This window comes from Castor canadensis, chromosome 1 (genome assembly GCF_047511655.1).
Source record: "Castor canadensis chromosome 1, mCasCan1.hap1v2, whole genome shotgun sequence".
NCBI lineage: Eukaryota > Metazoa > Chordata > Mammalia > Rodentia > Castoridae > Castor > Castor canadensis.
The window spans coordinates 201481265-201508766 of NC_133386.1; the positions used below are offsets into that span (position 1 = coordinate 201481265).

Consider the following 27502-nt stretch of genomic DNA (forward strand, 5'->3'; position numbering starts at 1 on the left):
TGATGGCTCACACTTATAATCCCAGTGACTCAGGAGGCAGAGATCAAGGGGATCACAGTTCAAAGTCCTGGGCAAATAATTCTGGAGACCCTATCTCGAAAAAAACCCATCACGAAAAAGGGTTGGTGGAGTGGCTCAAGGTGTAGGCCTGAGTTCAAGCCCCAGTACTGCAAGAAAAAAAAAAAAAAGATAATTTTGCTAAAAATTAGCTATTTAGGAGGCTGAGATCGCTATTGGAAAGCAGCCTGGGCAAATCATTGAAGAGACTCCACCCAATCTCTAAAACAACCAGAGCAGTTGAAGCCTGAGTTCAAACCCAGTCCCAGCACCAAAAAAAGAGAGTTTCACTGTGTTGCCCAGGCTGGCCCTGAGTACCTAGGCTCAAGCAACGCTTCTGTCTCAGCCTCAGCACCAACAGCTAGGACTGTAGGCATGTGAGACCATGTCTCCAGGGCTAAGGTTGTGGCTTGGCGGTAGATCACTTGCCTAGCATATACAGGGCCCTATAAAGTTTTCCATCTTCTGGGCAAGAAACCTCTACCTGTGTCCTAGGCCCCACAGCACTGTGACTATGTAGCTGTTAGGCAGTTGAACCCCAATGGATTGGCTGGGAGTCATTTATCTGAGCCTCTGACTCCTGCCATCATGCCTGGCAATTTCAGCTCCTCCAGGCTTCCAGGACCTAGAACTGAGTCTGCCTTGAAACACTTTGCTTAAGGACCATCCTGGGTCCTGGCCTGCAGGGCCTCCAGAGAAGTCACCCGAGACTCCCAGTGAATCAGCTTGAGGCTGGACAATCACTTTTCGTTGAAAGGAAAGTTGCTCACATTTATAGGGCACTTAATTGTGTGTGCCAGGCCCTGTTTTGAGCATTTATAAACACTGACCTCTTAAATGCTCTCGACAGCACCCGAAGTGATAATTAATCATCCTTTTTCTGTAAGTGGGGACAGGGAGACTCCAGAGAGGTTGGTAACCTGCCCGGGGCCTCCTACTGGCAGGGGTGCTCAGCCCTAAAGTCCAGGTTTAACAGCATTTACCAGCAGGAGGACCTAGGACCCCAGGATGCTAGAAAAGAGTCTTGGGGGAGGTCCGAGGTTGTAAAGAAGTAGGTAGGAGCAGGGAGGGGCTGTTTGGGATGGACATGGGCCTTGGCTGTTCAGGCAACTGGCAGAGAATGCTGACAGTTCCAGCTAGGATTGGCAGGCAGCTCCAAGCTCAGGCTCCTCTGCTGACTCCTAGGCATAGAGGTGAGGACCAAAGGCTGGGGATACAGGAAGAGGAGCAGGAGGTGCTCTGTCTGTGATTTCCCAGAGCTGAGTCCCAACCCCCAAGATTGGTCAAATCCAGGAGGCCTCAGGGAGATGTCACCCACCCTTGTCCCCAGGGGGTCCCTCCCTCATAAGTGCTGAGCCCCAGGGCTAGGCTGTCCCCAAGGGCAGAGATCTGAGCGCCCTTCCCAATCTTATAATGGGCTTGGAAGATGCCAGGAGATGAGCGTAGTGTCTGCCTGCAGACCTGGGCCAGCTGATGCTCAGGTCAGGGCTTTGCCACTGACCATGCTGGACTTTGGTCCCAGACTAGAAGGTTGGACCCAGTGGTGACTCTTGTCCAGCTCCTCTGCCACCCAGTGCCCCTGGCTGGCCAAGAAAGGAGTCGGCAGGTAAAGTGCTTGGCTCCAGGCAGGGAGCAGGGAGCCAGAGGCAAGGGTGCGGCACCGGAGGGAGGCACAGAGCTGGAGGGGTTAAATGCGGGAGGAGGGGGGCTTTTTGCGGCGGGAGGGGGGGGGTCCCAGCCCCGGCGGCCGCCCGCTCCGCCCCTGCTGCTGCCGCCGCCTCCGCGGCCCAGCCGGCATCGGCACCGGCACCGCGCGGCACCGCGCGGGAGACCGGACAGCAGCCGCAGCCGCAGCCGCAGCCACAGCGGGGCTGACAGTAAGTGCGGGGCAAGCGTGAGGACGAGGACAGGACTTAGGGGGGCTCGGACGCCCGGGGGAGGAGGGGTGGTAACAGCTGGACCGGGCACCCACCTCCCGCCGTTGGCGCCTCTGGGAGTGGTGCGATCGCGCGTCGGGCCGCCCGTCACGCTCCGAGGCGTCGGCGTGAGGACGCGGGGGAGGCGGTGGGAGCCAGCGCTGGCGTGCAGCGTGCTGGGGTGGCGGGCCCTGCGCGCGGGCCCCGCGGTCTTGGTGGGAGTGCGCACACGTGTACGTGGACCTCTGGGTGCACGCCCATGGGGGTTGCTGTGCCCGGGTCCGTTCGCGTGTGCAGTGAGTGCGTACATGCAGCCTGGGCAGCGCGGCACTGGAGCCGCAGGGCGGAGCGTGGGCGCGCGGGTCTTTGTGCCTCGCGTGGCGGAGCGTGTCAGGGCGTGTGAGTGTGTGTGCAGGTGTGTGTGTGTGCACCGTGCCTTCCGCCGCTCGGGGAGCTGAGCCTGTCGGGGGGATGCTGTGCAGGGGTCCGGCCTTTCCCGCTCCGCATCCCCGCGTCCAGCTTCTCTAGGCCCCCCGCCTCGCCAGTGCATGGTGCTGGGGACCTGCCCCTGGGTTCCTCGAAAGCCCATCGGGGCGCGGCGGGGGGGGGGGCACTCTGAAGGATCCCCGCCAGGCCGGTTTCAGACAGCTGGGAAGCCAGAGAGGCTGGAGGGGAACAAGATGCCAGGAGGTTGCTGCTGCAGCTGCAGTGGGCGAGCCATGGACGACCCACCATCCCGGTCCCCGCCCTGCACGACCCGGCCTCTCTGGGCTTTCCCTTTGCACTTGTCCTCAGCCTTCTCAAAAGCGGGTCCCCAAGCCCACCCCCCGCCCCCCTCAGACCTCCCACATCTCCTCATCCTGCCTTTCCCGAGGCAGGCTCAGTTTCTTCTTCCTTCTCCTACTGGCCTCCATTCTTTTTGGGGTGTCCTCCTCGCACCAGGCAGTCCCTGGACAGGGGCTGAGGGCCAGGCAGTGAAGGTAAGAGGAAAACTGGAGGTGGGGGGACTGGATGTCTAGCCAGAGGGTGTTAGGAGGCAGGAGGCACATCTATGGACAGTAATGCTGGGGTCTCCACAGGCCTTGGGGTGTGTAGGGGATAGAGGAGGAGGGTATGGGGGGTTAGGCGCTATTGACCCTCGCATCCTGGTTCTGCCTGCAGTGACCACTGCTCCCCAGGAACCCCCTGCCCCACCTCCCCCGGTGGGCAGTGGAGCTGGGCCATCCAGCGCCATGCGTAGCACCACACTGCTGGCCCTGCTGGCACTGGTCCTGCTGTACTTGGTGTCAGGGGCCTTGGTGTTCCAGGCTCTGGAGCAGCCCCAAGAGCAGCAGGCCCAGCGGAAGCTGGGGGAGATCCGAGACAATTTCCTGAGGGCCCATCCATGTGTGAGCGAGCAGACGCTTGGGAGCTTCATCAAGGTGCGTGAGACACAGAACCCCTTCATCAGCTGCCCAGTGGGGCCCTATTCTGGATGCTGCTCCCAAACCCGTATCCCTGAGGACTGGGCAGGAGCTGGGATCTACCATGTTTTCAATATGGCGGCCATGGGGTCTTTTGTTTTCCTTGCTGTGCCTGGCACTGGGTCGTGCTCCTGGAATGTGTACCAGGGTGACTGCATTAAGGACAAGTGAGTGAATGAATGGCTAGAGTACATACACGGATACATTCGCACAGGTCTAACTCACCCCATTAGGCTGCCAGACAGAAACCAGGATGCTCAGTTACACATGAGCTACGGCATGTCAGCTACGCAGCGCATGCGCCGTAATCTAAGTACGTCCCAGGCGGTGTCTGCACTTGCTAAAGCTGGCAACCCTACTGATGCTGGCTCCTATACACTTTTGGAGTCACAGATGCCTTAGTGAAGTCCAAGAATACCATGCATGCCCCTCCACCCCCAGATGTGCATTTGAGCCTGTAACATGGTTTTAGAGCATTCCTGTCCATGTCACCATGGATGCCATGTTAGGGGGCCCTTCCCCACAGGATACTTGCTTACCAGGCAGGCAACTGGGGAGGGGGGCAGCCTTCCATGAGACACTTGGGGCCAGCCTCCGTGCAGTCACGAAGGAAAGCTCTGGGCTTCAGCCTTTTGGGGTACAGTTGGTGAGCTCTTCTGTTGCATTCTCTTTTTGAGTCACTGTCATGGAAAAACTATGATTTAACTTGAATAAATTAATATTTCTTTCTTTACTGAAGAGTGCCCCTCCTTGTTCCCTGCCTGTTCTTTGTGGAGGGAGGGGCTGTTGATGTGGGAGCCTCAGCATTCCAACTGATTCTCAAGGTGGCAGGACCCAGGGTTGAGATGAGGGTGGGGTGGGATCAAAGGCAACTTGACATTGTCTCTGACACTTTCAGAAAGCAGGAGGCTCAGAGAGCCTGGCAGGAGAGTGTTTGTGGCCAGACTATAGGGCAGAGGAGGGAAGCTGACCTATTTTATTTTCACGGTGCAAATACTTTATTCCTGGTATAAGAAAAAGAAAAAGAGGGGCAGGACCTGGAAGGGTGCGTGACAGCTGTTTACTTCTCTTCCACAGTAAGAGTCACTTCCTGAGTTAGTCACGCAGCAATTGTGCACCTACTGAGTGCTGGGCGGGGGGAGGGGGTTACTGCTATGTGCTGTGAGCAATGTGTCAGTTGGAGATTGGAGTACAGCAGATGTAGGCTCTGCCCTGGAGGATGTCACCTGTAGTTGAGGGGACAGACCCATGGACAGGCAGACCACTGTGAATTGCAGTGAGAAGGGAGTATCTTCCTTCTTCACCCACTGTGTGCTGGGCCTGGGCTGGGGGCTGGAGTTGACAAGGGAGATGTTAGCTTTGAGGAAGAGCTAACAATTGAATTGAGTAAGGTGACAAGTAGAGAATTTAGAGATTGGGGATCAATGACCCTCCCCCCAAGCAGAGGTACACCATGGGCAAAGCTGGAGCTCAGGCAGGTTTTGCAGAACCTGGAGTTAGCAGATGCCGAGTCATTTGAAGCAGAAATTAGAACACACAGGATGACAAAGGATTTTTTTCCCCCAGTAGTGAAATTTATTATTGGAAATGTCTTGCAAAAGAAAAATTAAATCACTTTTAATCAGCTCTTTCACCCATGCATTTATTAAAAAATTCACTATTAGAGGAAATGTAACCATCTCAAGCTCTTGGGAGGAAAGGTTGCTGTAACTTGGGGTGCCAAATCAAAGTCCCAGGAGAGAGAAGACTGGGGAAAGAGAGGTTGGGGCTGGTTTGAAAAAGGACTTGCATGCAGGGTTGTCCCATCTAGACTATTCTGCAGATAGAAGGAAGCAGCCACTTCAAGAAGAGTAATGTGGAGTGGGTCTTGCTAATGGGGACTGCAGTGAGGGGGGAAAGCAGTGGGTTTCAGTCTCCCCTAGGGATATTTTCCTTGTGCTCTGGGAAAGGGTCCCTCTTGTGGTGTCCTCCTTATGCTTTGAGCTCCCATCAGCTAGGGCAAACACTCTCAAAACACAGACCCTGGCCGGGCACTGGTGGCTCATGCCTGTAATCCTAGCTATGCAGGAGGCAGAGATCAGCCAGCCTAGGCAAATAGTTCGAGAGACCCTATCTCGAAAAAAAAAAAATCGTAAAAAAAAAAGAGTTGGTGGAGTGGCTCAAGATGTAGGCCCTGAGTTCAAACCCCAGTACTACAAAACAAACAAACAAACAAACAAACAAAAACCACAGTCCCTAGCCAGGCACCAGTGGCTCACACCTGTAATCCTAGCTATTCAGGAGGCAGAGATCAGGAGGGTCGCAGTTCAAAGGCAGACAGGGCAAATAGTTCATAAGACCCTACCTCTAAAATACCATCACAAAAAAAGGCTGGAGGAGTGGCACAAGAGGTAGAGCACCTGCCTAACAAGTGTGAGACCTTGAGTTCAAGCCCCAATACTGCCAAAAAAAAAAAACAAAACAAAACAAAACACAGACCCTGCCTCGAGGAATCTGCACAGGGATTAGAGAAATCTGCAGGTATCTACACCCTGGCAAGAAGGGCAGACACATGGACACTTCATTCATTCAACCATATGAACACAAACTCTGTAATACTGGGTTTGGCTTAGATGTTAGTGGGGTGCACACACATGTGCACACATGCATGAAGATTCTAAATTTGGCTGCAAAGTTTGATGGTTTATAAACCTTTCTGGAGGGAAGGTCCCTAACTTTCAGTAGATTGTCTAAGGCACGGGAGTGGTGGGGTCTGTGGAGCAGTGGAAGTCATGAGGCACCAGGGCACAATCACCAACAAACACACAGTGCTTACTTTTTGTAAGAGTTTTACCTTCACAGTGCGTCTATGAGGTTGATGCTGTAATCAGCCCCACTTGACAGATGCAGAAACTGAGGCACAGTTAATTTGTTCAAGGTTACACAGCCCCAAGATTTGAACCTTGTCCCAGCATCTGTGTTCTGGACAGCAAAATTAGAAATCTACTGTATGAAATTAGGGAACACATGATACAATGTTTCTAAAATATAATGGAGGGGTCACATGAACTTGCCTGTGGTGTCTGCTGTGAGGGATTGACTGCCTGCTCAGGGAGCAGGAGGAAGGGGAGAGGTGGGATGGGGAGGGGAGGGGTGGGAGGGGAAAGGGAGAGGTGGGAAAAGGGGGGACTCACTCTAGAGGCTGGAGGGGCAGGGAGTTGGCCCAGACAGTAGGTAAGGACTGAGGTTTCTCCTTCCTTCTGCGCCTTGTCCTGCAGGAGGTGGCTGAAGCCTTGGGAGGGGGTGCGAACCCAGAAACCAACTCGACCAATAACAGCAGCCATTCAGCCTGGGACCTGGGCAACGCCTTCTTTTTCTCGGGAACCATCATCACTACCATCGGTGGGGGAGGAGATGGGACATGTGGAGGGGGGAAGAGGGCAAGGAGTTTCCTTATGGGGGAAGGTGGAGAGGTAGGGTTGCCAGATGTGTGGTGCCTAGACTTCCTGCCCCACCCCTTTGACCAGGCTATGGCAACGTGGCCCTGCAAACAGATGCAGGGCGCATCTTCTGCATCTTTTATGCACTGGTGGGGATCCCACTGTTTGGGATCCTGCTGGCAGGGGTCGGGGACCGGCTGGGCTCCTCTCTGCGCCATGGCATTGGTCACATCGAAGCAATCTTCCTGGTGAGCTGCTCCATGTCTCTTGCAGGGTTGGGGAGAGAATGGGAGTGGAGGTTGTTAGTGACTCCGTGGTCCTGCCTACTGCTCCTTCCCGCAGAAGTGGCACGTGCCACCAGAGCTGGTGCGAGTGCTCTCTGCAATGCTCTTCCTGCTCATCGGCTGCCTGCTCTTTGTCCTCACTCCCACATTCGTGTTCTGCTACATGGAGGAATGGAGCCAGTTGGAGGCTATCTACTTTGTCATAGTGACACTCACCACCGTGGGCTTTGGCGATTATGTGGCCGGTGAGGCGCCACACTTCCCTATCTACTCTGCACTCTCATCTCTCCCTCCAAATTCCACGTGGGATGCACCATGATATTCTTCCACGAATGCACACCGCATGCACACTTACCTTCTTGCATGCTCATATATGTATTCCGTGCACCCTTCACACGTGTCAATTCTTGCACGTGGGCCCTCCCTCTTGCATGCTCTTATCCACCCCGCACACCTTCAACTCATGCACACCCATCTTCTTGCACGCATGCACACACACTAGCACATCTCCTTTCCTCTAGGGAAGTGGGGAGGGTATGCTTTCTCAACGAAGTGGAAGTGCAGAGACCCGCCATTAACCTGCAGCGACTTATTCCACCATCAGCTTCTTTTTCTCCTTCCCTGGTGGGATGTCAGGTGCCGATCCCAAGCAGGACCCTCCAGCCTACCAGCCACTGGTGTGGTTCTGGATCCTGCTCGGTCTGGCCTACTTTGCCTCGGTGCTCACCACCATTGGGAACTGGTTACGAGTGGTGTCTCGCCGCACTCGAGCTGAGGTAGGTGCACCTGCGCTGTGGCACTAATGCACGCTGGTTGACCTCCTGTCTCCCTTGGGTGGTGTGGGCTCCTCGAGGCAGGGACTGAATGAGATCCCATGTGTGCCCTGCAGACAACTAAATCAGGGTTGCCAGATTTAGCAAAAGAGAAAGATACAGAAAGATACAGAAAGTCCGGTTAAATGTGCATTTCAGATGAACAAGATTTTAGAATATGCCCCAAATATTGTATGGGGGCATACATACACTAAAAATCGTATTTATTTTTCTGAAATTCACATGTAACCAGGCGATCTGTATCTTTGCTGCCCTCCTGCAAGCACCTGGCCTCATAGGGGCAGCAAAGATGTCAGGGCATTGGGGCTGATTGGGGTTCAAATCAAATCGTACAGCGTCTGCCTAGTGGGCGTGAGGTCCTGAGTTCAAACCCCAGGACCACCAAAAAAAAAAAAAAAGTCAGGGCATTGAGGGAATGCTGAAATAAAACTGGGCCTTTCTAGAGAGGCCCCTGCAGAAGGGGTTGCTGAGGTGCGGATGCAGGAGAGGAAAGAGCGCGGGGGTAAGGAGCCCTTGCGTCCTCCAGCCATCAGGATGTGTGAAGGGGCAGCGCCCTGCAATCGGTGGAGGATTTCTGGTTAAGGGTTACTTTTCCTCCCCGTGCAGATGGGTGGCCTCACTGCGCAGGCTGCCAGCTGGACTGGCACCGTGACGGCGCGGGTGACCCAGAAAGCAGGGCCCACCACCCTGCCGCAGCCAGAGAAGGAGCGGCCACTCCTGCCTCCACCGCCGTGTCCAGTGCCGCCAGTGGGCAGGGTGCAATCCCCCGCGCCCCCGGAAAAGGCCGAGACGCCTTCCCCGCCCACGGGCTCCGCCCTCGACTACCCCAGCGAGAATCTGGCTTTCATCGACGAGTCCTCGGACACGCAGAGCGAGCGCGGCTGCGCCCTGCCTCGCGCGCCGCGGGGTCGCCGCCGTCCCAACCCCCCCAGGAAGCCTGCGCGGCCCCGGGGTCCCGGGCGTCCCCGAGACGAAAGCGTGCTGGTGTAGGGGCAGGATCCCCAGCCCAGGCCCCGAGAAGGTCTCCGTCCCTGCTGTTTCCCCGGCATGCTTGGCTTGTTTGACCAAAGAGCCCTCTTTCAATGATGCTGAAGCTTGGGGAAGAGGCTAAAGGTGGCTTAACTGCCACTTCTCGCCCCCTAGGCCCTTCCTCACTTCCAGCCATTTGCAGACCCCCCACCAGGCCTTTCTGTCTCGCTGTCCTGGATGGGCGACAATTGTCCCTCACAACACTTCACGATTGTGCCTCGAAGCCTGCATCAATAAACGAAAACAGTCTGCACCACTGCGGGCGTGCGCGCTCGGGGGGACACAAGGGGTTGTGGGAGTGCTTTCCTCGGGCGACCGCGGGGGCACAGCTGGCCTCTATGACCCCCAGGCACTCAGGTTGATCAAGTCGCGGGCCATTCGGCTGTGCTCAGGTTTCTGCCTCTGCTTGGAGGCCACCCGGTAGGGTCCAGCCTAGTTGGGGCTGGGATCTCCAACCTTGGCACCTATACTGGGGGTGGGCTGGGAGGAATGGGGCAGGAGTGATGACATCAGGTGTAGTGTAGTCTGAACTCTCCCGGCTCGAGACCCCATCGCCATTCCGGAAGGACACTCTGCCCCTCCCCCCTCCTGGAGCGTGACCCCCCTCCTCCTTGCCCCGAGGCCTGTGGCGACTGGGTCCGTTGGGGACAGAATCATGGAGGAAAAGTCTCTGAAAGTAAGAACTCTGGCCCCCAAGTCCAGTTCATCCTTGGTCCACCCCCTCCCCAGGCCCCGGGAGCAATCGCTCACTCAGCCTGGGCTTCAGGCAACTCCCCAAAGTCCCCGCGTCCGACGGAGTCCCCCACTCAGCCCGGCTCAGGACCCCCAGCTTCCTGCGACCCTTGGCTTTCCCGGTTGTATGTGGCCCACAGGAGATGCCCAGGTTTTCAGAGCGTCGCAGAAGCTCGGTCAGGTCGGGCATGCACGGCGACATTCGGAATCTGTGGAGCCAGGCCACGCTGGTGCAGCCGCACGTGAACATGTCGCTGGCCGAAGTGTGCGAGAACTTCGACGAGGAGGGCAGAGACCTGGGCAAGCTGCGCGGGGGCAGGAGCCAGTCCATTTCTCTGAAGGAAAGGATCAGCTCCAAGCCGGAGGAGCTGGAAGAGCAGTCTTTGCTGGACCTGGAACTGCACGCCAGGAGCTCGATGGAACAGCATTCAGAAAAGGAGTCCGAGGACTTCAAGATCGATTCTGGTCAGTGAGGCCTCGCCAGGCCATGGGCGTCCTCTGGACAGGGGGCTGGCCAGAGTCTCAATGTCCCTTCTGTAAAACGGGGCGGCGGCGGCAGGGTGGCGCGGGAAGCCAGTAGGATCTGTTACTAGGATTTCCTGGGATGGGGTAGGGGGGCGCTATCACGAATCCTTCTAGTTTTAACTCAACCAGACATTCTTCGAGCGCCCCCTACCGGGCAGGCATCCTACCATACTAAGCCCAGGAGACCCACAGGAGAACGCTGGTAGGATCCGGTTGTTTATTTATTTTTGTGGTGGCAAGGATCGAACCCCGGTCTTCACGAGTGCTAGGTAAGTGCTCTGCCGTAGCCCTCAACCTGTGTCAACGGTACTGGGGTTTGAATTCAGGGTCTCACGTATGTTAACCACTTGAGCCACTCCACCAGCCTTTTTTGTGTGTGTGTTGGGTATTTTTAAGGTAGGGTCTCACAAACTATTTGCCTGGGCTGGCCTGCAACCCTGATCATCCTGATTTCCAGTAGTTAGAATTACAGGCATGAGCTACCAGAGCTCAGCGCTTTTAATGGAATCATGGGGCCTGTTGTTAACGTCCTGTCTGGGGATTTTTTTTTTTTTCTTTCTTCAGTACAGGTTTGAACTCAAGACCTACACCTTGAGCCTACTCTGCCAGCCCTTTATTGTGATGAGTTTTTTCAAGATAGGGTCTCTCAAATTATTTGCCCAGGCTGGCTTCAAACTGTGATCTCTGCCTCCTTGAGTAGCTGGGATAACAGGCATGAGCCACTGGGCCTGGCTCTGAGGACTTGTGCTGGTTGCAGAGGTCTCTGTCTCTCGTTGGTTACTTTTTTTTTTGAGACAGGGCCTCTCCACTTGTCCCAGGCTGGCCTGGAACTTCCCAGGATCCTCCCGCCTCAGCCTTCCCAGTGCTGGGATTACAGGAGTGCACCACCACACCTGACTTGGCTATAATTTTTAAGCACCTACCACTGGATGCTGGGCACTGTTTGGAACATGCATCCCACCCTCTCTGCCTCTTCCCCTCTCCACCTTCTTTAGAGAACTGGAATTGATAATGACATAGCAATTGGCATATATTGTGCACTTGTTATGTGTCAGGCACAGGGATTCCTTGGGTGGTCACTTTAAACTTCACAACTTTCGTAAGAGGCTGTTCTGGACTGGAGCCTAGCATATGCAAGGCCATAGGCTCAATTCTCAGTAGTAAAAACAAAAAACCCCAAAAACCTACCATATGAGGCTATTCTTATGACCCCACTTTACAGACGAAGAAATTGAGAGTCAGAAAGTGTCAGTTCCTGGCCCTAAGTCTCATAGTGGGGCAGTCAGAACTGGAACCCAGGTGGCAGGAACTCTAAAGTCCGAGATTGTAACCATCATCCCATACTTCCTCCAACTAAGGCAGCACATGGATCTGCTCTCTGAATGCCCTCCCACCACAGGCCTACCCACATATCTCCTCTGCTCCAGGAAGACCCAAGAGCCTGCAGATAACTGACCCCTCTTTTCTCTTCTTCCAGAAAAGTCTTCTTCGGCATCAGTAATCAGCCTGTCCAAGCACATACCCCATCGAGCCTACTGGGCAGAGCAGCAGAACAGGGTTGGAAGGGCCCAGGGATACTTGGGAGGAGGTGTTAGTGGGTGGGGAATGGGCTGGCAGCAACAAAAGGGTAGGGGTGGCCGGCAGAACAGAGGGACAGACAGGCTGATTGGAGGTCTTGGGCTGTAGGGATCTGGTAGAGCATTTCACCTGTGGGCAGAATTGGGGTTCCCAGATGCCTGAACCTCCTCCTCACTGCTTTTCCAGCTGCCTCTGCCCCTGATGGAAGTCATGGAGACTGAAGCTCTGGAAATCCTCACCAAAGCTCTCAAGAGTGAGCCCCCTTCCTGCCAGCTTCCCCAAAAGGATGTTGCAGGGCTTGGGCCTGTGGGAGTGGGGTTGCAGGATGGTGTATGCCATGTCGTTAGCACTCACACACACTCCAAGGGTCCCACAAAGGTTAAAAGTTGAGCCACCAGGCACAGGAAGGGAGGGGGGTGACATGACATGGCCACAGGTCTTAATGGAGCCCCTTTCTAGCTAGTGTGTTTTCTGAGGCTGTTTCTTTACCTACCGAATGGAATGACAGCCATTGTGTGGCTTTGCTTTCCTTCCAGATGGGGGAGCTGTGACGGGTCTCTGTTATTTGGGGAGAATGGGGCAGGTGATTAGAGTGTGTGATCCAAATGTCCTTAAAGCTGCTGACTCCCACCGCCCTGCTTCAGGCCTTATTCTCATCCATCCTCCACTTCGTACCTTGGAGATCCAAAGCTCCCCAAACTAACACAGACCCAAGCGCCCAGCGTTACTGCCAACTCAGATCACCTGCGGTGTCTCAAATCACAAATGTGGTGCTAGTCTGGGGGGCTGGGGGGAGGTCTTGCCGGTGCTATTGCCCTAAGTTCAGCTCTGCCCTGTTCCTAGGCTACCGGTCCCGGATCGGCAAAAACCACTTCCTGACTAAAGAGCTGCAGCGATACATCGAGGGGCTCAAGAAGCGCCGGAGCAAGAGGCTGCAATGCAGGTTCCAGTGAGCCTCCGGCCAGAGTGGCACTCAACTCCAGCCCCGTGCCCTGACGGGGCAGCCCAACCCCATCCGCGTGGGACTTGAGCCCTAGACAAATTAAAAAGTATCTATCCACGGTCTGTGAGTCAGTGCGTGGCTGCTGCGTGAGGCGGGCGCCGGTGGCCCCGCCCTTCCCCATGACCTTGATTCGGTCACCGTAGTGACCTTGAGTTTTCTCGGTCCTGAGTCTTATCGTCCCTGCCTTCCATGGACTCGCAATCCAGGGCTACTTGCATGTTTTAGGTCGGCTTCTCCCGCCCGAGGTTCCGCAGTTTCGGACAGCTATTGAGTCGGCAGTTCGGGTGTCCCATAAACTACCTTGGGGGAGGGGGAGTTAGGGTAAGGGCAGAGCCCCCCTTCTCTTCTAGGCACTACCCTTTTCTGCATATGCAGATACCCAGCCCCTCTGCTTATCCCGCCCTCTCATTTACATATGGTTTCGTCTGCCCCCGCTGCCACTGAGCTACATTGCCCATTCCTCTTCTGCAAAGCTTGCCCAGACTCAGTTACGAAAGGGCGCTCCTGGCCCCACCCCCTCCGAGCTCGTTCCTGGAGCCGTACATAGTCTCTGGCCCCGCCCCCTGGGCGGTGGCGGACGCTGGTGCGCCGCTGAAGCTCGGCGGCAGTGGGGCGGGACCTTTGGAGAAGGCCCGCCTACTGGGCCTGCTGGCTCCGCCCCGACTTCTCGCGGCACGCAGGCGCTGCGCGCCTCACTTGTCTGATTAACATAGGGCGCCTGGCCCCGCCCCCTGCTTTGCATGCGCGCGGCCGGCCCCGCCCCCGCTGTCAGCTGGAGGAAGCGGAGTAGGAAGCGGCCGCGATGTCCTTTTGTGTCCTACAAGCAGCCAGCGGCGCTGCCGAGTGAGGGGACGCGGCGCGGCAGGGCGGCGCGGCCCAAGGAGGCGGCGGAGGAGGGGCCGCCCGCGGCCCCCGGCTCATCCCGGCATTCCGGGCCGCTCGGCCCCCATGCCTGCCCACCAGCCCTGCCGGAGCCCCAGGTCCGGGGGCGGAGGGGAGCGCGGCTGCGAGGGTGGGCGGGCGGGGCGCGGGGGCCATGTGCGAGCTCGGTCGGGAGGCGGGCGGGGGGCGGGCTCCAGGCGGGGTCCAGCTTCAAGGGCCCGCCCGGGTCACGGCCGGCACCCGGTCGAGAGCCAGACGGGGTCAGGGTCTGGGCGAAATCCGGCGTCTGGGTTCTGGTGGGGAGGCCTTGGTCAGGGTCTGGCTCTGGCTCTTGGTCCCAGTCAGCCTTGGGCCTCGGATGCAGCCCCGGGGCAGGGTTCAATCCGGCACTTGGAGCAAGCCGGAGTCCCTAGGGCGGACTGGGGTGGAAGATGGGAGGGTTCTGTGTTGGAGAAGGGGCTTTGAAGACCACGTGGGGGCGCTCAAGGGGGCCTTGGGCCACCCTTCTCTCTGGGTCAAAGGTCATCGCACCGGCGGGGGAGAACTTCTTCCTCCTTGGCTCTTCTCATTTACTTCCTGATAACCTGATAGAAGTCCCCCGCGGGTGAGGGGGAGGGGAGACTAGCAACTTTAGGCAACTTCCCGTAGGTGTGCGCAGGTTGGGGGGCGGGGCGCCCCGGAGGTGGCCGACTCTGCAGCAGCGGGATTATGAGCGAGCATGCAGGCCCGGGGTGCAAGGAGGTGGAGCCGCGCCCGCCGGTGTGGCTGAGACTGGGCATGCTGGGGCAGGAGGGGGGTGGCGTGTCAGGGGTGAGAGACTGAGTGTACGATCTCTCAACAGTTTGCCTGTTTGTGAGTGTGGGGTCCTGGTGAGAATGTGTGATGATGAGACTTGAGTGTGAGTTTGCTTTAGAGGCGTGTGTAAGGACTGGGGTTTGGGAAAGGATGTGTGTAAGTGTGAAAGCTCCCAGCAGAGTGAGCATGTGTGGGCATGTGGGGACAACCTGAGAAGCCAGGTGAGTGGGATGAGAGAGTGTGAATGCACAGGTGAGTAGTCTCCTGCCCTTCGGTCTGTGTGCTCTTGAATAGAGACAATACCTAGATAAGGGGGAGACCACTGTGGAACCCCCAACATCTGGAGGAAGTCCTTCTGGCTGGGGATTCCAGGTGGGGTGGAAGGTTGCCTGGAGGCTGAGGTTACTTTGCTCCCTGACCTAGGTGGGAGCCAGGCTTTCCAATCTTCTCCAGGGTCTGGAAAGGGTGACCCACTGTCAGTTACTGGCCCTGGAGGCTTTGGAGACGGTTCCCATGGCAACAGCTGGGGGCCTTCTTCCTCCCAGCCCTTCCTTGGACTCTGTCCCCCTCCCTCCCCTTGGCTGAGCCTGGAAGCCTGGCTCAGGCCCAGTGTTGGGCAACCCATGTGGCAGGGTATTTCCCATCCCCCGTCCCAGTCCTCCCTGTGACCTGAAGGCCTCTCCCTGCAGGTGACCAGCGCCATGTCCAGCCAGGTGGTGGGCATCGAGCCTCTCTACATCAAGGCAGAGCCAGCCAGCCCTGACAGTCCAAAAGGTTCCTCAGAGACAGAGACTGAGCCTCCTGTGACCCTGGCTCCGGGTCCAGCTCCAGCCCGCTGCCTCCCAGGGCACAAGGAGGAGGAGGATGGGGAGGGTGCTGGACCTGGTGAGCAGGGTGGTGGGAAGCTGGTGCTCAGCTCCCTGCCCAAACGCCTCTGCCTGGTCTGTGGGGATGTGGCCTCTGGCTATCACTACGGTGTGGCATCCTGTGAGGCCTGCAAAGCCTTCTTCAAGAGGACCATCCAGGGTGAGCCCCCATCCCGCTTCTATGCCCTTTGCCTGTACCCTCTGGGCCTGCTGCTTTCTAACTGCTACACTTCTGGGTACAGTAGGTTCTGAGCCTGCCCAGTATAGGGTTCCCAGACCCCCGTGCTTCCCAGAAACACCTTTTCCCTTATAAATGAAATGAAGCCACCAAAAGCCCACTGCTGGATTGGGATGGAATGTGAGAGAGGATGCAGGGGTCTCCTAGATTTCTGGTACCGTAAACCCAGCACCTTCTACAGTGGTTCTGAAAAATTCAAGGCAGCCTATACCTGTTCCCAAACTTTGTTCTTGGAATGTTCTTGCTTCTGGCAGCTGCCACCCTCTCCCTAGCATAGAACATGCCCCCTCTTCTGCATTTCTCCAGAGCAACACCCAATGCAAGGTAGGCTTTTATGGGAATCTGAGAGGGGTGCATTATATTTTAGCACCCAACTTAAAGATTGTTAGGCATCTGCTCTTAAAAGTCACTTTTTTTTTCCCCCGTCTTTGGGAACAGGGTCTTGATATAGTCCAGGCTGGCCTTGAACTCTTGATCTCCCCATCTCAGCCTCCTGTATGCTGGCGTTACAGGCTTGCGCCACCACACCCAGGTTAAAAATTTTTTTGAGTGCTTGCCATGCGCCCTTTTACTTTTATGATCTTAGCTTCCCACAGCAACCCTGTGATATGTCAGCGTTATCATACCTGAGGCCCAGAGAGGTTTTTGAAATTCTGTTCCAGTCTCACAGGTAGAAAATGGCAGAGCTGGCATTTGATATAGGTCCAGAGCTGAGTGCTAAGTGCCAGCCAGATTATTGCCTCTGCTTATTACTCATAACTGGACTTCGGACCACTGATTGTGACATTCTAGTGAATTTTGACTTGGCCAAAACACTCTGATCTAAAACTCTGTGCTCCCTGCTGGCCTGATGATCTGTGAGGCCCGGTCCAGTTGTCTCTCACCCACCCTGGAGCCCTTCATTCTGACTGTGGACAAATATTTACTAAATACTAGCTATACATAGTAATCATTTATTGAGCACTTAAGTACTCAGGCTAGATATTTTACTTGGATTGTCCTCTTTCATTCTCATAACCCATGTTTGCCATAAAAACAATTATTTGTTTGATGCTGGGGATTGAACCCATGTATGATAAGCACACACTCTACCACTTAGCTACAGCCCCAATCCCAAATATAATTTGTATCATTCCAGTTTTACAGCTGGGAAAACTGAGGGCCCAAGGGTAAGTTAGGTATGGGACATGCCTAAAGTCACACAAATGACAAATGTTAGCATCAGGTGGACCCCGACAGCCCTCAGAGCCCTTTGAAATCTGTGCTTTGCCACCCTGGCCAGTGTTCTAGGCCCTGGGGACACTGTAGGGAGAAACAAAGAATTGCATAGAATTGTCCTGTTATAGCCATGGTATGTACTGAAAGCCCCGCCTGGGTCCAGGGCTCTTTAGGGCTTCCTTAGGAGTATCTGTGGGCAGAAGCACACTATGGAGAGCAGTGTACTCATGACCCATTGGCTGGTTGTCATTTGATCGTTGGTATATCCCTGTGAGGCTGGGAGGGCCACCAGCACCAACTATGTGCCAGGCCGTTACTTGCCCTGGGGACAGTCAAGGCCCTGGTAGAGCCTGATAGAGCTGACACTGAAGCAAGTGAGAACACACAGGTGAATAAGTAACCATGTGGCATATTAGGTGGTCTAAGAGCGAGAGGAAGCAGGGCTCAGAGGCCTAAGGTTCCTGCAGAGTGAGATTTGGCATTGTCACAGGGTGGCCAGGGAAGGCGTCCCCAAAGTGATAAGGAGCCTGTGCGGGTGTCAGTACTAGAACTCCAGGCAAGGAACAGCACACCCTTTTGAGAAACATGGAGGAGGGAGCAGATGTCAGAAAAGGGAGTGGGGAGTGAGGGTGCCATGGACCAGTGGGGCTGGTATTTATTGAGCAAAGGAGGAACAGGATCCCTCTGGCTGCTGTGCAGAGAGAAAAGGGTCAAGAGCAGGAGGCCAGCAGGGTGAGGTGGCAGGGACTCACATCAAGGGTGGAAGCAGTTGCTGAGGGCAGGAGTTGGATTCTGGGTGGGTCAGAAGGTGAAGCCCCCTCAGGATTTGCCAGTAGGTTGCTTGAGCAAATGGATAGGAGGAGGCTGGGAGGGGAGGTCAGAGTCCATTTCAGATAATAGTTTGAGAAGCCTTCCAGACAGGTGGGGTGTATCTGGGGGCCACTGGATATGGAAATTGAGCGTTCAGGCCAGGTCTGAGACTTAGAAATCTGGACGCTGGTACTGGGGTAAGAGAGCCACAGGAGGGAGGATGAGTTCCTGGGCTGCTTCAGTGAACAGAGCTCAGGGAGAAGAAACCACAAGACAGCCAGAGAGATTGGGAGGAAGACAGGAGAGCAGTGTCCTAGAAGAAAGCATTTGAGTGTTTCTAGGAGTAGGACAATCCATGGTGGAAGATGCTCCGTTTAGTGAGTTGAAGACTCACAATTGACTATTGGATCTAGCAGTGTAGAGGGTACTGTAACTCTTGACCAGAGATGAGCGCAGTGTGGCCCAGAGGTGTAGCTTGGGGTAGAGATGCAGCCTGGCTACCTGGGCCCTACCCCTCCCTTGTCCATGCAGGACCGCCCCCCCCAACCCACAGCCGTCCCACTCCCTGCCCCGCTCATGGCATCCTGCTGTCCCTTTCCTCCCCATCACCCCCAGACCATTGCTTGCCCAGGGCGAGTCAGGGCTCTCCTGTCAGACGGGCCCCTTCTGGGCCCCAGGAGGCTGCCACTGGAGCCCTGCCTCTTCCTGGCAGGGAGCATCGAGTACAGCTGTCCGGCCTCCAATGAGTGTGAGATCACCAAGCGGAGACGCAAGGCCTGCCAGGCCTGCCGCTTCACCAAGTGCCTGCGGGTGGGCATGCTCAAGGAGGGTGAGCGCTGGGCAGGGCCAGGGCAAGACTGAGGGGGGCTGGGGCTGGGCTGGGGCAAGGCCTGGGAAGTTGTGGTGAATGGGTTTGGGGTGGGGGGAACTCTGCAGACAAGCCCACCCTGCTCCACTGACGCAGTCCTGTCCTAATTAAAGGGGTGCGCCTGGATCGTGTCCGGGGTGGGCGACAGAAGTACAAGCGGAGGCCAGAGGTGGACCCACTGCCTTTCCCAGGCCCCTTCCCTGCTGGCCCTCTGGCGGTAGCTGGAGGTCCCCGGAAGACAGGTGAGAGCCCTGAGTCTAGGGTCAGGGTGCAGCCACAGGAGGCCCTTTCTAGTATCAGTCAGGGTACTTAGACCCATACTTCACCTTCATTGCTTATTTGTTTCCATCAGAAATATTTGTGAAGATGTCTTTTTGTGGGTGGGGGGGTAGTGCTGGGGTTTGAACTCAGGGTCTCATGCTTGCCCTGAGTGGTAGGCAGGCATTCTACCACTTGAGCCACTCCAGCAGCTTTTTTAGTATTGTTTTTTTTTTTTTCCCTAAGAGCAGACTATTTGCTTGGGGTTGGCTTCGACGGTTGATCCTCCTGAACGCTGCCTCCTGAGTAGCTAGGATTACAGGCATGAGCCACTGGCAACCAGCTTGTGAAGATATTTTCATGTGAGGGACACTAAGCAGAACAGCTGGGCCCAGGGAAAGGTTTTTGCTTTTTTTAGTGTTGGTTGAAAACTAGGCCCTAGCATGGGCTAGGTGAGCACTCTATCCAAGCTTCACTCATCCTAAGAGAGAGTTTAACACTTGGAATGGTGTCCACAAGCAGGCTGAATTTATCTGGGAGGTAAGGCACACTCTCCTGAGAGGGAGGTGGCTCCTGCTGGCCAGTGGCTATCAAGGGCTAGAGGAAGACTGTCTGGGAAGACACTTGGCCCTGAGGGGCCTGTGAGGCCTGCATGACCCCGTGCTTGTGACTGACTCTAGTCCTGCCCCTGTCACTGCAGCCCCAGTGAACGCACTGGTGTCTCACCTGCTGGTGGTTGAGCCTGAGAAACTATATGCCATGCCTGACCCGGCAGGCCCTGATGGACACCTCCCAGCTGTGGCTACCCTGTGTGACCTCTTTGACCGAGAGATTGTGGTCACCATCAGCTGGGCCAAGAGCATCCCAGGTAAAGGGCCCAGGTGACCTGGGGCTTCCCTGAGCAGGCCAGGCCGTGCTCGGCTCTGGTACACTTTCTCAGCCGGGCCTGCTCCTCACTGCCCTCCAGGCTTCTCGTCACTGTCGCTGTCTGATCAGATGTCAGTACTGCAGAGCGTGTGGATGGAGGTGCTGGTGCTGGGTGTGGCCCAGCGCTCACTGCCACTGCAGGATGAGCTGGCCTTTGCAGAGGACCTGGTCCTGGATGAAGAAGGGGCACGAGCAGCTGGCCTGGGGGAGCTGGGGGCAGCCCTGCTGCAACTAGTGAGGCGACTACAGGCACTGCGGTTGGAGCGAGAGGAATACGTCCTGCTGAAGGCCCTGGCCCTTGCCAATTCTGGTAAGCCCAGGGCAGGCACCCACAGGTCTTTCCAAAAGGCTTTCTGAATGTGGACTCTGTGATGGTGGTACAGTCCCATTTTACAGATCAGGAAAACTGAGGCTTAGGGAAGAACAATGACTTGTTGAAAGTCACAAAGCAAGCCAAGGGCAGGCCCTGAACCGCACACAGGATTTTGAGCTCTAGTGCCGTGCTAACATGGAAAGGTAAATAGTTTAGCGGGAAGGAAGGTGGGGAGGACAAGAGGTGGCTGTAGTTGAGGGAGAAAGGGGGGGGCCCTGCTTATGGCTAGGAGCAGCGAGTGGTCCCTCAGTAAATCTGTATTCAGTCTCTCAGGTCCCATCTAGTAAAGCTCAAGCAGATACAGGTTCTGTCTTTCCCAGAGATCATCAGTTCTCTCTCTCCTCAGACTCTGTGCACATCGAGGATGCTGAGGCTGTGGAGCAGCTACGAGAAGCTCTGCATGAGGCCCTGCTGGAGTATGAAGCTGGCAGGGCTGGCCCTGGAGGGGGTGCTGAGCGGCGGAGGGCAGGCAGGCTGCTGCTCACACTACCGCTCCTCCGGCAGACAGCGGGCAAAGTCCTGGCTCATTTCTATGGGGTGAAGCTGGAGGGCAAGGTGCCCATGCACAAGCTGTTTTTGGAGATGCTCGAGGCCATGATGGACTGAGGCAAGGGATTGGATGGGTGGGGGTGCTGGCAGAATCTGCCCAGCATGGGGTCAGCCCCCAGGGGGCAGAGCTAGGGCCTGGGCAGTGCCACAGCCTGCTGGCAGGGCCAGGGCAATGCCATCAGCCCCTGGGAGCAGGCACCATGCCCTCCCCTCCCCCCTTAGGGGGTGTCAGAAGCTGGGAGAATGAATGCCCAGATCTGGGCACAGTGCTGCCCCTTGCAAGCCATAACGTACCCCCAAGAATGTAGGGGGCCTTGCGGAAGCCATAAGGGGCTGCAGGGGAGGTGTGGGAGGCAGAAACCTGATCTCAGGGAGGGAAGGGGATGGAGGCCACAAGTCTCCCAGTGGGTGATGCTTTTGCTGCTGCTTAATCCGACTCCCCTCTCCAGAGTAGAGGGGGACTTGGAAAGCAAAGGCCCCTGCCCCCTTCGCTCCTCTCCTCATCATTTGCATCGGGCATTAATGCCCCCCCTTGAAGCAATAACTCCAAGCAGGCTCCAGCCCCTGGACTTCTGGGGTGGCCAGGGCCCCCCATCAGCTCCTGTCCAGCCTCCTCGGGGGGCGGGGAGCACTGCCTCTATGCCCTGCAGAGCAATAACACTATATTTATTTTTGGGTTCGGCCAGGGAGGTGCAGGGACATGGGGCAAGCCAGGGCCCAGAGCTCTTGGCTGTACAGAGACTCTATTTTAATGTATATTTGCTGCAAAGAGAAACCGCTTTTGGTTTTGAACCTTTAATGAGAAAAAAAAATATACTATGGAGCTCAAGAACAACGTGTGTACCGTGTGTCACTGGGTCATGGTTGGGGCATAAACGTGGTGAATGAACATCAACAAAGATACACAAGGTCACAAAATACAAAACTGGTGGCTGGTGCAGTTAAGACTCAGTTTCCTCATCATTCAGCAGCATGTTAGGGATCCCGCGGCTGATGGGGAACAGGCGTCCAGACTCTGGGCACTGTAGGGTGCCCTCCAGCACGTCCACCTGCGGGGTGGGGGAGCGTAACTGAGCACTGGCAGCCTTGGGGGATGGGTAGGGAAGCAGGTGATGGGTCGCTTCTCACCTCTAGCAAAACGTGGTGCATCTTCCTCAGAAATGTCTCGTCGTGCTCATACCCCTCGATCGGCTCCTTGGGTACCTCAACCAGGTGCAACTGTAGGCAAGAAACCTAGCTCAACTCTGGGTACACAACCCTTCCGCCCCGACGCCAGCCAGGCTTCGGGCTGGTCTAAGGGGCAGCCCACCCGGGTTCCCCAGGATGCAGGAGCCGGGGCAGGTTCCTTACGGTATCAGCCGCCTCTAGAAGCGCAGCCCACTCCACTTTGGGTATCATCCGCGCCACGAAATCGGGGTTGAACTCCACAGGGTTGATGCGGACCTCGGTGGCCTGTGGGGCGGACAGGTTTAGTGAGGCAGGGCCGGGACCCCTACTTCTTTATCCAGCCGAAAGAGGGAAGAGACCCTCCCGGCCGGTACCTGAAGGCGCAAGGGGAAGCCGCGGGGCCCCACCCCCCGCACGTGCGAGCTCAGTAGATTGTGGGTGAGCAGTTTCATGTTGCCGTATGCAAGCTCTTCTGGACGGAAACGGAAAAAGGACTCCTTCCGTTTGCGTCACTTCCGGGACCCGCTCAGTCTGCTATTGGACGGGCGAAAGACAGGAAGTGACGAATTTGCTGGACCTTCTTGTGTTTGCTGCAACAGAGGTTGTGGAAGACCTGGTCGGGTCATACGTTGCTACCGGAAGCATTTCGACGGTAGGTTCCTATGGCGCATGCCAAGTCCTACTGGCTGTAAATCATACGTAAAATGCATATAATATGTAAAACACCTGCAATGCAGAGGCCCTCGTTGGGTACAAAATAAACATGTTTTAGGTCTGCACAGGGGCCTGATACTATCGTCTCCTGTCCCTTACTTTCGGTTAAGGAATGGAAACTGCCCCATCAGTAAACTAGACCCATCAACGCTGAGGCACCTCCTCTTTGCATGCAAATTAGCTGTGCTACCGCTAAAAGCTCCGCCCCACTTGTAGCCCTTAATGCAAAAGAGCTTAAAGTCCCGGAATCTCCGCGCTGCGCGCTGCCGACCACGCCTGCGCAGTGGGAGCGACGCGCCGGGACCGAGCAGCTGAGGCTCCACCTTTTGGAGGTGGGGCGGAGGAGCAACTGCGCGGCAGGGGGGCGGAGTGGTTGCGCCAGCTGGGCGGGCATGGGACTCTCCCGGTGGTGGGTCCTGGGAAACCGGGCAGTCTCGGTGCTCATTCGTGAGGCTGCCTTTGAGTTCGCGGCAGCAAGACCTCGACCGGAAGGAGGGGGAGGGTGGGCGCGTGGTGGGACCAGCAGTTTCAGCAGCTCCGCCGCAGCCATGGCCCCGATCAAGGTGACCGCTGACCCGGCTGGGCCGAACCCTATTCCCTATCTCGCCAAGGTTGAGCTCCCTCTCTCCAGTCTGCGTGTGTCGCCTCTCACCTGCCCTCCGAACCCTTCCCCGCCTCCCTCAAGGCCCTCCCGTCTGTCCCTCTCACCCACTCAGCAAGACCCCTGGGCTGCCTCTCGGTTCTCGCCCACTTTAGGGACCTCGCACCCCCGCTCACATCCATTGTGCGACACCCAGTGACGTGTCCCCACCACTTTCAGGCATTTGAATGTCATAATATCCCTCATCTTTTTCTTTTTTCTTTTCTTTTTTTGTTTTGGTGGGTCTGGGTTTTGAGCTCAGGGCTTCTTGCTTGCAAAGCAGGCGCTCTACCGCCTGAGCCTCACCTCCAGAGCTTCACTTCCAGTCCCTTTTGCTCTGGTTATTTTGGAGATGGGATCTCGAGCTCTGTTTTCCCAGGTTGGCCTCCTGATCTCAGCCTCCCAAGTAGCTAGGCTTACAGGTGTGAGCCACCAGGTGCCCAACTATCCCTCACCTTCTACAAGCATCTCTTTTGCCTTAGGGCCCCTTTCCCAGCCCCCTACATGCTCTCTGTTGCACTCTGCCCATTCTTTTGTGGCAGTGCTGGGCCCACTTCACACCTGAAACAGCTGTGGTCCCTTGGAGCCCCCAGATTGTCTCCCCCGTTCTCCTACAGACTTTCACCCATCTTCTGGAAGCTTCTGGGCCCTTCCCCCTCCTACCCTCTTCTGAGACCCCCTCTACCTTCTACTTCATCTTCAGCCTCTTGGCTCCTCAGTGACAGCCCCTCCTCCTTTGCCCCTCCTGGGGCTCCAGGAAACCTTATAGACTGACTTTGCCCTCTTGGGGAGAGTTCTTCCTCTCTACCTCTGGGTATTGGGGCTGGGCATCATCCCTGGTTTTCCACCTCCTTTCTCAGTGTAGATGGGGCAATCAGACCTGACCAGGATCTCTTCTCTCCCTGTTGTCAGGGCCTCCTCATCCCCAATACAGACCTCTGTCCCCCCTCCCTTACCCATTCAGTCCTCTCCAGGCAGCTTGTTTAAACAAGATTGCAGCTCTTGAGAAGGCGGCTCCCTTTCCCTGTTGTCACCAATGGGTCAGTAAGTGGAGCAGGGCCTCTAAGCCTGGATGGTGTGAACTGACTAGGTGGCATGAGGGAGGGGATAGGGAGGGACTCCTGGAAACTGACAGGGTTTCAACACTGGCTTCTGCAGCCACCAGGCTCTGGGTTCCCCCTAGGTGGGGTTTGCTGTACCTGTCTTGGCCCCCCTTTACCTTAGAGTTCTTGCCTCCAGGTGGGAGATGCCATCCCCTCAGTGAACGTGTTTGAAGGGGAGCCTGGGAACAAAGTGAACCTGGCAGAGCTGTTTAAGGGCAAGAAGGGGGTGCTGTTTGGAGTCCCTGGGGCGTTTACCCCTGGCTGTTCCAAGGTGAGGCTTCCCCTTCCCAGGATATATGGTTAGGATCTTTTTTATTGCTCTGAAGTTTCCATGTGTCCCAAGGGATGTGACAGTTTATGTATTTCAGTGCCAAAAATACTTGAAGAAAAGGACTGCAGTTAAATCCAACACCTCTTGTTAGAACTGCTTGTGGCAAGTTGTATAGAAGGTACTTAGGGTTCAGGCAGTGGAGGCATAGTCTGCCCATGGGAATTCATGGTCTTGACCACAAGGCATTTTGATCGGAGTTTCCTAGTAGCCAAGGCAAAAAGGAAATAGAATGGTTCACACCATTCTCATTGCCTGGACAGAAGTGTTGGTCAGAAAAATGAGGAAAATGAAGGGTGGGTTGAAGAGCGCATGTGGTTATTCCTTTGTTGACCTTTTGTTTCTCCTTCTTAGACCCACCTGCCTGGGTATGTGGAGCAGGCTGAGGCACTGAAGGCCAAAGGTGTACAGGTGGTGGCATGCCTGAGTGTTAACGATGTCTTCGTGGTTGGAGAGTGGGGTCGAGCCAACAAAACAGAAGGCAAGGTGAGGTGTGGGGCCTGCAGGGGCTCGGGCCAGAGAGGAGGTTTTTGTTGTGACCTTTACTCTCTGTCCCTCAGATTCGGCTCCTGGCTGACCCCACTGGAGCCTTTGGGAAGGTGAGTGCGCCCCGTCACCCCACCCTACAGCTAGGACTTAGAGGGGTATGTGGTGTGGGGAGTAGACCGTGTCCTGTTCTGGAGGTTCCTGATGTATTTCTCAACCTTTCCCCTAGGAGACAGATCTGTTACTAAATGATTCCTTGGTGCCCCTCTTTGGGAACCGCCGGCTAAAGAGGTACAGTGGGAGGGTCTCTGTGGGTCTTCCATAGGGCCCTGGTCCTGTCTCATCAGGTTGATGTCCCCTCTTTCTGGCAGGTTCTCTATGGTGATAGAGGATGGCATAGTGAAGGCCCTGAATGTGGAACCAGATGGCACAGGCCTCACCTGCAGCCTGGCCCCAAACATCTTCTCACAGCTCTGAGTTCTGGCCAGATGAACTCCCTCTGCCCCTTCAGGTCTCACCTTCCAAGCCGTGGGCAGAGGCCCCAGCCCTGCCTCAGTTGGAGCCACCCACGTGGAACCATGGCCAGATTCCTGCAATAAACGCTCTGATCTCAGTCCTTGTCCTTGGTGTGGAATCACTGCTTTGCAGAGGGCCTTGGAGTATAGTTAGAGGAGGAATTGAGACTGTGAGGGCAAGGACGGGATGCTAAGGGGAGAACATGGAGTCCTGACTGACTTAGGGAGGTGGGTAGGCCTCTGGAAAGTGATGTGAGTCAGCACAGCCAGAAGCCAAGAAGGAGCCAATGTCCTACAGGGGAAAGCGTGGCCCATGCCCAGGGAAGCCTGGGGCCAGTCCAGTGCACACCAGGATCTCTTGGGCTTGGTCTGGAGAATCTCATTTAGACCAGAAGCCCAAGATAGGAACCTTTGCTCTAGGCCTCCCCACTGCCCAGCCCCACTATCTTCATACTCTCCTCCCCTTCCAGGGAGGGTAAGTGTTGGCTCAGCCCAGGAGGCTCTGAGGAGGGGGCTAGGTGACTGCCCTTTTCTCCTCTTCTCTGACCAGTGGTAGGCAGGATGGAGGGGCCAGGAGCTTAGGACACCTGCAGGCCTGCTCTTGGGCTTTTGCCTCTTGGCTCTGGAATTCCACATTCATGACAGCAGACAGTGGTTATGAAAGCCCTGCTGTTTAGGAGGTCACAGTTGAAGGGGGCGGTCACTTGCTGAGTCCTTAACCATGGGCCAGGCATGCTGAGGTGTGACTGTTATTATCATCAGGCTGGGTATTGGAGACCTCAGTGGGCCATGTACTGGGAGGACACCCCTCCCCCAGGCTTCAGAGGAAAGGATCCTTGAGGCTGGGGAGTGGTAGGGAAGGGCTGGAGGGTGGGAAAACCACAAGCTGCTAAGGCATCCAAGCCAAGGGGTGGGGCCCCCAAGCAGGGAGGGGTGCTCAGGGAGGATTCTGGGCCTTGTGTTCCCTTAAACTGCTTGCCTCCCACTCCCATGGGCACCTGGGTCTTGGAGGATTTCCCAGAGCAGTGACAGGTCAGTTTCCTACCTGGGTTGCTGTACTGGATCAAGTCCCTTTGAAGTGCTGCTGAGCAGACCCCCACGTGTTCCCTCAGGGTTTTAAGGAGCCCCTGGCATTTGTCCTCCAGGAACCCCTGCTGGGAGGCATTGCAGCCAGGGAGGTTTGCCAGGATTTACGCTGGTGACTGGCCAGCCTGTGTAGTTTTCATTTGATCCCACTTTCTTCATCTAGAAGGAGGGAATAATAATCCATTGCACCTCATGGAGTTTTGCTGGCTGATAGGAGTTACATCAAGTGTGTGGCATAGAACCTAGCACAAAGTAAGTGCTCAATAAATGTGTATGGATTTTTTTTTTTTTTGGGTGGTGGTGGGGATTAAACCTAGGGCCTTGTGCATACTAATCAAGCTCTTAAGCACTGAGCTATATCCCCAGCACAATTAATGTTTATTGTTGTTTTGTTTTATTTTGCTTTGCAATACTGGAGTTTGAACTCAGGGCCTTGTGCTTGCTAGGCAGGCACTCTACTTCTTGAGCCACGCCTCCAGCCCTTTTTGCTTTTGTTATTTTTCAAATAGGATCTCACTTTTTTATGCCAGGACAGCCTGGACAGTGATCTTCCTATTTACGATTCTCAAGTAACTGGGATGACAGGTATGTGCCACTGTGCTTTTTATTGGTTGAAATGGGGGTCTTGAAGCATTTTCCAGGGCTGACCTCCAACCAAGATCCTTATGATTTCTGCCTCTTGAGTAGTGAGGATTATAGGTATGAGCCACTGCACCTGTTTTGTTTTTTTTTTTAACAGGGTCTCAGTATGCAACCCAGGCAGGCTTCAAACTCTCAAACCTCCTGCCGTAGGTCCCCTCTCCCACGGTGTTGGGATTACAGATGGTCACCATTGTGCCT

General features: G+C 55.7%; 5 protein-coding genes across 8 annotated transcripts; 4 read left to right on the forward strand and 1 right to left on the reverse strand.

The window, feature by feature from the left end:
• The first annotated feature begins 1848 nt into the window (after positions 1-1848).
• Kcnk4 (potassium two pore domain channel subfamily K member 4) lies at positions 1849-9273 on the forward strand. The gene is made up of 7 exons (XM_020159006.2): positions 1849-1934; positions 3135-3394; positions 6694-6817; positions 6943-7103; positions 7198-7384; positions 7776-7915; positions 8579-9273. Coding segments are annotated over exons 1-7 (1257 nt in total). The 5' UTR covers positions 1849-1933; the 3' UTR covers positions 8963-9273.
• Positions 9274-9450: 177 nt separating this feature from the next.
• Catsperz (catsper channel auxiliary subunit zeta) lies at positions 9451-12893 on the forward strand. Its single transcript, XM_020159005.2, has 4 exons — positions 9451-10198; positions 11736-11815; positions 12023-12089; positions 12680-12893. Exons 1-4 carry the CDS (start codon positions 9877-9879, stop codon positions 12787-12789), a joined length of 579 nt encoding a protein of 192 aa, XP_020014594.1. The 5' UTR covers positions 9451-9876; the 3' UTR covers positions 12790-12893.
• A 711-nt stretch (positions 12894-13604) lies between these two features.
• Esrra (estrogen related receptor alpha) lies at positions 13605-21671 on the forward strand. 3 transcript variants are annotated; one of them, XM_020159060.2, is made up of 7 exons: positions 13605-13819; positions 15206-15542; positions 18361-18477; positions 18630-18758; positions 19475-19642; positions 19742-20011; positions 20421-21671. In XM_020159060.2, exons 2-7 carry the CDS (start codon positions 15218-15220, stop codon positions 20678-20680), a joined length of 1269 nt encoding a protein of 422 aa, XP_020014649.1. In that variant the 5' UTR covers positions 13605-13819; positions 15206-15217; the 3' UTR covers positions 20681-21671. The 3 variants fall into 3 exon arrangements, with proteins under 3 accessions (XP_020014649.1, XP_073904600.1, XP_073904597.1); XM_074048499.1 differs by lacking the exon at positions 13605-13819 and adding an exon at positions 13959-13981; XM_074048496.1 differs by lacking the exon at positions 13605-13819 and adding an exon at positions 14001-14325.
• Positions 21403-22318, reverse strand: Trmt112 (tRNA methyltransferase activator subunit 11-2). The gene is made up of 4 exons (XM_020159061.2): positions 22165-22318; positions 21974-22075; positions 21752-21841; positions 21403-21672 (listed from the first exon to the last, which is right to left on the reverse strand). Exons 1-4 carry the CDS (start codon positions 22240-22242, stop codon positions 21565-21567), a joined length of 378 nt encoding a protein of 125 aa, XP_020014650.1. The 5' UTR covers positions 22243-22318; the 3' UTR covers positions 21403-21564.
• Positions 22319-22855: 537 nt separating this feature from the next.
• Positions 22856-25674, forward strand: Prdx5 (peroxiredoxin 5). Of its 2 annotated transcripts, none has more exons than XM_074048514.1 (6): positions 22856-23115; positions 24384-24518; positions 24930-25061; positions 25136-25174; positions 25291-25352; positions 25433-25674. In XM_074048514.1, the coding sequence occupies exons 1-6, from the start codon at positions 22897-22899 to the stop codon at positions 25536-25538; spliced, it is 693 nt and encodes a 230-aa protein (XP_073904615.1). In that variant the 5' UTR covers positions 22856-22896; the 3' UTR covers positions 25539-25674. The 2 variants fall into 2 exon arrangements, with proteins under 2 accessions (XP_073904615.1, XP_020014592.1); XM_020159003.2 differs by having other exon boundaries at positions 22861-23067.
• Positions 25675-27502: the final 1828 nt, after the last annotated feature.